This window comes from Cantharellus anzutake, assembly GCF_015039405.1.
Source record: "Cantharellus anzutake strain C23 chromosome Unknown EI90scaffold_89, whole genome shotgun sequence".
NCBI lineage: Eukaryota > Fungi > Basidiomycota > Agaricomycetes > Cantharellales > Hydnaceae > Cantharellus > Cantharellus anzutake.
The window spans coordinates 190,018-200,955 of record NW_024067039.1 but is presented as its reverse complement, the minus strand read 5'-3'; the positions used below and the strand labels follow the sequence as shown (position 1 = coordinate 200,955).

General features: G+C 52.6%; 1 protein-coding gene across 1 annotated transcript; it reads left to right on the top strand.

The window, feature by feature from the left end:
• The first annotated feature begins 1,174 nt into the window (after window positions 1–1,174).
• Window positions 1,175–2,889, top strand: EI90DRAFT_3254712 (uncharacterized protein). Its single transcript, XM_039066591.1, has one exon. It carries the CDS (start codon window positions 1,263–1,265, stop codon window positions 2,796–2,798), a length of 1,536 nt encoding a protein of 511 aa, XP_038910092.1. The 5' UTR covers window positions 1,175–1,262; the 3' UTR covers window positions 2,799–2,889.
• Window positions 2,890–10,938: the final 8,049 nt, after the last annotated feature.

Below are 10,938 nucleotides of genomic sequence, written 5' to 3'. Positions count from 1 at the left end.
ACAAAGAAGACCGATATCGCACCAACGATCTGTGCAAGCTCGTAGAGAAACGTCGCAAGATGACGACTTTTGACCACTTCGACCAGTATCTGCGCCAGTTCAGCATTATCGCTGCAACCCTCGAAGCCCGGTACCTCCTCACTCCCATCGAGCGTGATGAATTGTTTTTCCGAGGCTTCCCATCCAAGTTTAGGGACCAAGTCAGCTTTGACCTCCAAATTGAAGGCCTGTGGGCCGATCCACCTCATATGTGCGACGTTATCACAACAGCGCGGATGCTGCTTCAAGAATTTATGTTTAATGGCGACATCAGCAATGAGCCTGAACCAAGCCCATGTTCCAGCGAAGGCCCCAGTGGCAAGCAAGCAACTCAGGACAGTGTGTCTGGCGCGTCGTCAGTTTATTTATCGCGATCTACAACAGTTGAAGACTTTCTGCCCAAGTTTGACATGGAATCGAGCCCCAGCGCTTCAGGAGACTCAGAAACCCCAGAGACGAGTTCCAGTGGCTCAACCCTCGATCTGATGGGCCAGTACCAGTCTGAAACCTGGGAAACGCCCAGCGCCTATGAACCCGAGTCCATTGCTGTGACCGATGAATGCATTTCCCAGCCAGAGTTTGACGACGCTAGCCTAGAGACAACTTCTTACGACAATTCTGCGAGTTTCTCCGATGTGCCACAGCTTAACGATCAAGAGCTAAGGCCTAACGGCCTCGAATCCGACTCAGAACTCGACATTTTTGCAGAAGACCCAGTTACCGCAGTCTCAGCACATGCGCCCACCGATCCTATTCGCCCAGACGAAGCCTATAGCCCGTTGTATGACTCTGAGAGCGCATCCGAGGCTGATCACAGCCAGCGCTTTGCGCTTCCAGAGATAAGCGCCGACATCGCTGAGATGTCGGACTTGTACCAGTTTGCCTTTGGATTTGAGCCCGATGTGCCCAAAGCCGGCCCAAGACCACTGAGTAATGACCAATACCATCTTTTGTGCAATGTTCCACGTCGTTTCGAGTCAATCCAGAGTAATGAGCGACGAGAGCCCAGTCAGCAAGTTAGCCGAGGATTCCGAGTCGCCAGCCAAGCCGCTGCCGTCGATGTCAAGCTTCCTAGAGTGAAAACATGCCACAAAGTCTTCACCCCCAAGCCGTTGCTGCTAGTTGAACACGTCATTCCAGCCAAGGCGACCAGAGTAGCGCCCGTGTCGCTTGATCAGGCTTATGAGAAACTGCCCCCGCGCGCGCTGATTCTTACACCTGAGATGACTAGACTCAATCAGGCAAGGCTCAACCTTAGCGTCGCGATCCCAATCGAAGAGTACAGCAGTGTCGAGTCTTCCACCGAGTCCAGCAATGCCAGCTGCCAAGAGAGTGAGCCAATCGATGCCGCGTCGACCAGTCATGAAGCCGAAGATGCGACTCCGGTCCACAGTGAGAACGAGTTCCTTGTGCCTTGCGACAGAGCCGGAGAATATAGTGAACGTTTGAGCACTAAGGAATCCAGCGTTTCAGTTTGGGACTCTAGTGGCGAGTCCAGCGCCAGCGGGTATGGTGAAGCAAAGATGTGCGCAGAGATGCCACATTCACCTGAGTACAACGAAGGACACGGTAGTCCACCCAAGAAGGATCCAGATAAAGCTCTGAGCTGCGAATCCGATCCCAATCGTGGTGGTGAAGCGCCTAAGCACGTTAGGATGCCGTCGCTGCCAACCATATCCGAGTTCAATGACGGTTATGCTGAACCGCCCACGAAAGATCCTGACAAGGCCTTATATATGAATAAGCGTCCGGGAGATGGCCTTGCCCGAGAGTATGAGTCTGAAGAGACTCTAGGGGCCGAATGTTTGCGAGAGGTCGAGTTCCAAGGGGACACTTTCGCAGTTGAAAATCCAGATGGAATTTATGTCGTTTGCGATGACATGATCCCATTCTTTGAAGTCAAACATGAGTCTAAGGTGACTCCAGAGGCCGAAAGTATACGAGATGCCAAGCTCCACAGTGACATCCTCACACTTGAAATGCCGGAAGGCACCTATATCATTTGCGATGATGAGATCGCCCTGTTCGAAGTCAATGGCGAGTCTGAACCCAGCAGAAAGTCGAAAGTAGCACGAGTCCTGGACTCAGCGCAAGAGGACAGTGAGCACGAGCATAAAGAGCCAAGGCCTCCCGGCCTCAATGATGAGCTCAATTGTTGTTTTCTCATGTCGCATTCCAAGTTCCGTGGCAAGACCTTCATGCTTGAGACGCCAGAGGGCATCTATGTCATCCACGGTGGCCTTGTGATTCTTTTTGAAGTTGCCCAAGCCGCGGAGCGCGAAATCCAGTTCAGACCCAGCCTAGCGCAAGATGGGACCGAGTTCAAGGCTAAATCAGAGCCAAAGTCCCTCAGCCTCAGCGATGAGCTTAATTCGATGCCGATTTCAGTCACTCTTACGCGCGAGTTGAATAGAGAACAGGATTATGATTTGATCGACAAAGATGCTAACATACATGATGTATTCGACGCAATGAACGGCCCTACCTCCCGGAATCTCGTTAGCGCTGGTCCTGGCAATGGAGCACCCCAGCCCCCAAAGACCCCACGTTCCCCCGACCTAGTCGATGACGGCTATGAATGCCGACCTGAGAAAGACCCCGACAAAGTCTCAAACATGAATAAACGTCCGGGAAATGGCCCAGCCCGAGAACAAGAGTCAGAGGAGACTCCAGAGGTCAAATGTTTGCGTGGTGTTGAGTCCCAAGGTGACACCCACATACTCGCGATGCCGGAGGGCATCTTTTCTTTCCAAGCATAGGCCCGCCCTCGTCTTAAACTAAGCCGACCTTTAATCATTTCCCAACATCCTTTCAAGTTTTACGCGTGTTCTTATGATTTCCGATGAGTGCAACTTGAGCACTTATTTCTTGCATGCGAAACCACGCTGTTATTTATGAGTCTACAGGTTTGGCCCGAGTCGGACGCGTCGTTAGTCCTCAATGCCACGATTTCCTAGCCAGATAACCTTCGTTCGAGTTTTACACGATAAATCCACGTTCCTTTCGCTGTTCGATTTTCCCCGATTTTCACGCCGAAGTTGCCACACAGCGATGTCGTACTTGAGGTTGAAGTCCCCCAAGCGCAGCACACTTGTGTTAGCGATGGGAGTGAAATCGAGGCGTACCATTGTGCCCAATCCTCCCATTCGACCAATGGTTCTCCAATGGGTGGTAGCGTGATGCCAAATTGCGCGCGCGATGTCGAGTTCTGGTGTAGGTTGACGCTGGAGCTAGTTGATGGTGTTGGGAATGGCAAGAGTTGAGGCGATTGATGGATGAGTGAGTGCCGAAGGAAGTTGTTGAAGTACGCGAAGCAGTCGCATGGGCAAGGCAACTTCGTCGCAGCTCATGTGTCCGTGGGCGAGTAACTCGCCTAGGATCTTCTCACGCCTGCACATGACCCCCTGGTCCGGACAAATTCCGAAGTCACATGGCATTCAACACCGGGGCCTCATCTGATTACTTTGTTTATTTCTGTTTGACTTCTTTCCTTTCGGGAGATTGCAAGGGACTGCAATCAAGAGCAAGGCCTGTATGTAACGGGGATTTGCTGGTGTACCATAAACAAGCCAAATCCCGCGATTCTACCACCCTTAGCCAATGTTCCCTCCTACACATTTCTTATTTTTCCTGATTTTTCTGACTCCATTTCCACCTGATGTTTCCCCTTCTTATTGTTCTTTCCTTATTTGTCATTACCGGACTCTTCCGTGATACCGTGACCAGCTGTATAGTTAGCTAGACAGTGAGGAGTAGCAGAATCCAGACACCAGTTAACAAACCTGTGCATGCGACCACTCCAACCCTCCCCCTCTCTTCTGTCTCGAGTCTAGTGGTGATAGACCCGTTACAACGGAAGAACAGTACGATGACCTCCTAGCCTGGTTCCAGGAACTGCAGGCTATTGTGGAGAACCAAGTCCTTAACCATCCCCCACCTGCTCCTGCACCTGCACCCGCGCCCACCCCTGCACCCGCTCCCACACCCACCCCCAGACCCAAGCCACCTAAGGTCGCCCCCCCCCACGCCCTTCTCGGGAGCCAGTGAGGACCTGGACCGTTTCAAAGCCGAATGTGGAATCTACTTCCACGTCCGCGCGTCCGAGTTCCCCACCGCCCTCTCCCAGATTCTCTTCATGTTGTCCTACATGAAGGGAGGGCTGGCAGGAGCATGGGCAACGCAACGCACGATCTCGCTGTTGACGGCAGGGTCCCCGGCACTCACCATGGACGAGTTCAACACGGAACTCGACGACATGTTCCAGGACCCAAATCGGGAAGCCACTGCCCGGCAGAAGCTGGCGGCCATCCGACAGGGGAGCGACTCCGTGGACAAGGTCATCCAGGAGTTCGAGATATTAGGGCCTGCCTCAAGACTGGGTGACGTAGGGCTGGTCGACCGCTTCGAGCAAGCGATCAACGCCCGGCTCCACGAGAGCATTTATCGTCTCCGCCCTATGCCCACCACCTGGGCTGAATGGAAACACGAGGCCACCCTCCTCGACAACCAGTGGCAACGTTTCCAGGCCACCCAGCCATGAGCACCCCCACCTAGACCCCCACTCCCACCAACCAGACCCCCTCTAGCCACCACCCCCCTACACGTGGCCCACACCCACCACCTCGTGACCGACACCCGCACCCGCACCCCCAACCCCTGCAACCCGTCCCACGTCAGGAACAGGTCCACAGCCAATGGACCTCGACCGATCAAGGACTGACCAAAGACGGAAGGGGTTGTGCTACAATTGCAACGCCCCAGGCCATGTCGCACGAGAGTGCCCACACCCTAAGGTCCACCGAGTCCGACGCCTGCATCCGGAGGACCTATGAGCGTTGATGGAAGGGCTGAAGAGGCAATTGGGTGAGGGACTGGAGGCAGAAGAGGGAGAGACAGGGCCAGACCCCCAGGAAGAGGATTTTCAGGAAGGCGACCGGTGAGGGATGCGCCCCGGCCGCCTGTAGAAGATAACCTGTGTAAATACCGCAACGGGCACGAGTCAACGCCACTGCAGAAATTCCATCGAGTTATCGCAAAGAAAAAGAGGAAAAGCGCATCCTCTACCCACAGAAGTGAGAGACGCCCAGAGCTAACACCCGAAGTAGCGGTGTCTCCACCCACCATTTACGTCCTTTCCAAACAATCCCCCAGGTCACTCAACCTCACAGTGACGTTGACTGCCCTGACCTCTCTCGCCCCCATATCAGTGTCAGCCCTCCTGGATTCAGGGGCCACCGGGAACTTCGTGAGCCCTGAGTTCGTCCGGAAGCACAGGCTCGAGACCACCCCGCTCCCACAGCCCATACCCGTCCGCAATGTCGATGGCACCCCGAACGAGAATGGGGCCATAACTGAAGAACTGGAAGCCCTCCTGACGTTCGGACGACATACAGAACGGGCCCGCTTTGCAGTTGCAAACCTGGGACACCAATCCCTCATCATAGGGCACTCATGGTTGCTGCATCACAACCCAGAGGTGGACTGGGCACGACAGAAGGTCATCATGTCCCGCTGCCCATCCTCCTGCAGGGGGTCGCGAGTGGGAGACGACCAAAACCTCACGGTAGAGCCCAGGGATGGGATCTATGCTGCGATCCTCCCCCCAGGGTGGGGACATGACCTGAGAGCAACCACGATGCCATCCCAGCGGATGGCCCAGGAGGCCCACGACCCGGGGGCAGAGCCCGTGCCGTTCGAGATGTTGGTACCAGAGCACTACCAGGACTTCCGGGACATGTTCTCTAAGGAAGCCTTTGACCAGCTACCCCCCCGGAAGCCCTGGGACCACGCCATAGACCTGGTGCCGGACGCGAAGCTACCCAGAGGAAAGACCTTCCCTCTCTCGTGACCCAAGCAGAAAGAACTGGACGAGTTCTTACGGGAAAACCTGCAGAACGGGTGTATACGCCCGTCCAAATCCCCGATGGGGGCGCCAGTCTTCTTTGTCAAGAAGAAGGACGGGTCGTTGCGCTGTAGGAGAAATAATATTCAAAGAATAAAACAATGATCTATCAGAATAGTCAACGAACAGGTGACAAGTTCAGACGTTTAACAGATCTCATGATCTTTATGAGACTGGACAGACATTAGATCATTATAAATTATCTACACCCATGTAGTATGAGATTTAATCTACTACAATCATGCCTAGAACTTGGCATAGGTGTAATATTCAAAGAATATAACCCTACAACAAGAAAATAGCACATAGACGGCAGAATAAGAAGGAACATTGGGAAAGAAATGTGAATATCTCGGGAACCAGTAAACTTTTGACTGTAATCTTTTTACCATCTGAAAGGACTGTTTCTTAACTTTATCCACGGTTTTGTTTCATTCTAAAAGCTTCAAAACTGACGGAGATATCGCTCAAACGGCGAAACACCTTATAATTCATATATATTTATTTGCTAATTCTTACAAAAAGTAATGTGACTCAAGGGAAATATATTGGCGCCCGGAAGTCTGGCGGACCGAATACCATATGATAGAGTATTCCCCGGCGCGGGCGGACAGTTTTTGATCGCATCAGAAGAGGAGAAAATGCTAAAAAACCGGATCTTGTATATTTTCCCATGATTCATCAAAACTTTTTGATTTTAAGCTCAAATAAATCGGAACAAAGGAATGATTGATGATCTGGATCTCGGATCATAAGCATAAAGTGATTCAGAAGTCCGCGGATCAGTTAATTAATTGGGAAGGCTCTAGAACATTAGTAATGATGTGGCTTCACAAAAAGGGGTCAATTAGAGAACAGCCTAGAAAGTTCCTTTATAGCCGAGTCATTTCTAAAGATAACCGTTCGTAATTAAGGCGGTGTAGAGCATAGCTTCAGCGCTACAAGATCCCGCTGAGATCGGCCCAAAAGACGAAGAAATGAATTACTTATTGCTGAGTCATGTCCTAAGTCCATTATTAAGCTTACACAGCCCAAGCCCCTATATCATTCTAGAACTATCTATAATACAAATGTAGCACATGTAACTAGTGCGAGGCGTGGGAGTAGAGAGGCCTCTGAAAAGCATAAAAGGCCGCCGCTTCTGCCCCCTCTCAAACCTCAGGTAGAAATAAAAGTTTAATTCTCCTCACCAGTGGTTGGTTCGTTTGCTCCAAAAGATAAAAGCAAATATTAGTTGTTAGCTAATATAAAACTAACACGTCACTCTAAGCGTGAGTTAGGGTCAGTTAGACACAGCTGAACAAAAGTGTCATAGTGAGAATTAGTGAGAATTTGGTGGAGGGACTTCTTAATTGAATAATCTCTCAGCAATTTTTGGTTATCACACCACAGGAGAAAAGTGAGCGATCCTGAACCTGCTAGATAACTAGCACGCACTCTAAGCGATAGAAAGAGCAGTTTGGTCACTCCTGTATTGAGTAACATTTATTGCGGAATTATTCTATTAGCAGTTTTCCTTCAGTAAATTATCAGGAAAATCACATCCTACTGAAAAGTGGTAAATATAGGTGTAATATTGACTAGAAATCATAGTAAAGTCAATATAGAATTTTATCCGTAGACGATCTATACGTCAGGTGAGATCCCCGTTGGGGGGTGTTTATTGTTGTTTAGACAGTGAACAATTATATATTTGGCAACCAAAACACGGTCAGTACGCAAATCAGCACAAACTCTAACATCGTTATTGGACGTAGGAAACTGGTTACATAAGGTGATCCAGCTCCGCTCCTTCAGCGCTTAGTCCAAGACTATCGGAAACTGAACGAAATCATGGTCAAGAACTCGTACCCGCTCCCCCTCATCTCAGACGTTCTCGCCCGCCTTCGCAACGCCAAGTACTTTTCGGCCCTGGACCTATGTTGGGGGTTCAACAACGTCCGGATCAAAGATGGGGACGAGTGGAAGGCAGCGTTCACGACCAACCGGGGGTTATTCGAACCCATGGTGATGTTTTTTGGCCTGTGCAACTCCCCCGCGACCTTCCAGACCATGATGAACGACATCCTTTGGGATTTCATCGACCGGGAAGTCGTCATTTGCTACATGGACGACATCCTCATCTTCACCGCGACCCTAGAGGAACACCGGAGGGTAGTACGGGAGGTCCTGGAGATGCTGTGAAGGAGGAAGCTCTTCCTGAAGCCCAAAAAATGTAAATTTGAGCGGACACGGATTGAGTACTTGGGCCTCGTCATCTCTGAGGGCAACGTGGCGATGGATCCTGTGAAAGTCCGTGGAGTTCTTGACTGGCCGGTCCCAACCAAAGTGAAGGAGGTGCAGTCCTTCCTAGGGTTCGTGAACTTCTATCGCCGGTTCATCAAGGACTTCTCAGAGAAAGCACGCCCCCTCCACAAGCTGACCCGGAAAACCCAAGCCTGGAATTGGGGCCCGGATGAGGACGGTGCCTTCCTAGCCCTTAAAGAAGCCGTCACTACTGCACCCATCCTCTCCTTCCCTTCAGACTCTGGCCGCTTCAAGCTCGAATGCGACGCTTCGAACTTCGCAACCGGTGCAGTCCTCTCCCAGCTCCAGTTGGATGGGGAGTTCCACCCGGTAGCGTTCATGTCCAAAAGCTTCACAGACGTAGAACGCAACTACGAAGTGTACGACAAGGAAATGCTGGCAATCATCCGAGCCCTTGAAGAGTGGCGGCACTTCCTAGAAGGCGTTGAAGAGAGGGTTGAGATCTACACCGATCACCGCAACCTGAGCTATTTCCGGACGGCCCAAAGGCTGAATCGACGCCAAGCCAGATGGACCCTCTTCCTCTCCCGCTTCCACTTCACCCTCGTCCACCGTCCTGGGAAGCTCATGGGGAAGCCGGACGCACTCTCCCATCGTGCTGACCACCTGAAGGGGAGAGACGACAACGAGGGGCTAACTCTTCTCCAACCCACCTGGTTCAAAGCCCGCGCGACAGAGGCAGTTTCGGTAGAAGGTGAAGAGGCAGGTATTCTGGGAAGGATACGTGAGGCAAAGGACCATGACGAGAAGGTAGTGAAGGCCATGCGAGAGCTGGGTGAAGGGACGTTAAGGTCGGATGAATGGGAGAAGCAGGGTGACCTGATCCTGTACCGGGGAAGGGTGTATGTCCCAAAAGATCCCCAACTCCGCCATGATCTGGTACGGCTACACCACGACTCACGGGCGACGGGGCACCCAGGGCGATGGAAAACCCTGGAACTCGTCTCCCGTGACTACTGGTGGCCCCAGATGGCTGAGTATGTCGGGCGATATGTACGCGGATGCGACACCTGCAATCGCGTCAAACCCTTCCCCTCACGAAAGGTTGGGAAGCTTACCCCGAATAAGATCCCCACCCATTGTTGGCAGGTCATCTCAGTGGACATGATAGGGGAGCTCCCAGAGTCCAGAGGATATAATGCCATCCTGGTCGTAGTGGACTGGCTGTCCAAACGCATCCACGCGGTCCCCACTGTGACGACTGTGGACTCGGAGGGTATCGCACGACTCTTCTTGGAGCATGTCTGGAGACACCATGGGCTCCCGGAAGAAATCCTCAGCGATAGAGGGAGCGCCTTTGTCTCCCGCTTCTCGAAGGAGCTTGCAGACCTCCTAGGTGTCAAGCTGACCCCTTCAACGCCCTACCACCCCCAGACGGATGGACAGACGGAACGGGTCAACCAAGAGATCAAGGCCTACCTCCGGGTGTTCGTCAACCACCGCCAAGACGACTGGGCGGACTGGCTCCCGCTAGCAGAATTCTCCTACAACAACCGCGTTCACTCCTCCACTCACCGAACCCCCTTTGAACTCGACACCGGCCAACACCCCAGGATGGGAACAGAACCCATGCGCACATCCGAGGTGGAAGCCGCCGATGCATTCTCGTCAAGGATGATGAAAATGCAAGAGGAGGCAAAGGCAGCCCTAGAGCATGCAGCGGACGAGATGGCACGATATTACGACCGGGACCGTGACCCGGCCCCTAAGTATCGAGAGGGTGACCAAGTCTGGCTCAATGCCTACAACTACATGACCGACCGTCCGACTAAGAAACTGGACCACAAGTGGCTTGGCCCCTTTAAGATCACTCAAGTCATCTCCCCAGCCGCCGTTAAGCTCCAGCTCACCGCCCGACAGAAGGGAATCCACCCAGTTGTGTCCATGAGGAACGTCAGGCCACACCTCCCGGATGGTATCGCAGAAAGACCCACTGACCCACACCCAGGCCCGGAACTGGTAGAAGGAGAGGAAGAGTATGAGGTCGAGAAGATACTGAACTCTAAGTGGCTACGCCGGAAACTCTGGTATCTGGTAAAGTTCACTGGCTGGCCGAACTCTGAAAACCAATGGCTCCAGCGGGACCACCTAACCCATGCCCCCGACCGAATCGAAGAATTTCACAGGACGCACCCCCAAGCCCCAGGGAGAGAAAGGGAGAACCACCTGGCCGCTTCGAGGCGAAGCGGCTTAAGGGGGGGTGATGTCAGGGCACACCCACCTGACCCGGCTCCACCCGGCCCAACCTGACCCGGTACCCTGCCAGTCCACCCTTCCTTACCTCCTCCCCCTTTCCCTTCTTCCCCCCTCATCCTCCCCTCCTCAGTTCCTCCTTATCTTACTTCTTCTTTATTCTCCCTTTATTCTACATGGACGACTTTCTCTGTATCAATGTACAATTGACCCATCTGCAGCACGCCCACCATGTACCTGGCCTGGGCACCTCGGGTGACTTCCCGCTGTGCCCAGCACGCGCACCTGCACCGGATACCCTCGGGATCTCCCATGGAGACACCCAGGTGGTTACGGCTGTGTGCAAGGGTGACGTGGCACCCATCATGTGATCCAAGCCGCATGTATATAAACGAACCTGAAGTGGGAACCGAAGAAGTAGCCTTCTTCTCAACTTTCCACTTCAGGTAAGTAGTACAATATCTCTCCTTTAATGATAATAACAACTTTCCACTTCA

Bases quoted from the DNA above. Each gene is read 5' to 3' on its own strand.
- EI90DRAFT_3254712 (XM_039066591.1), top strand. From the start codon at position 1,263: ATGACTAGACTCAATCAGGCAAGGCTCAACCTTAGCGTCGCGATCCCA.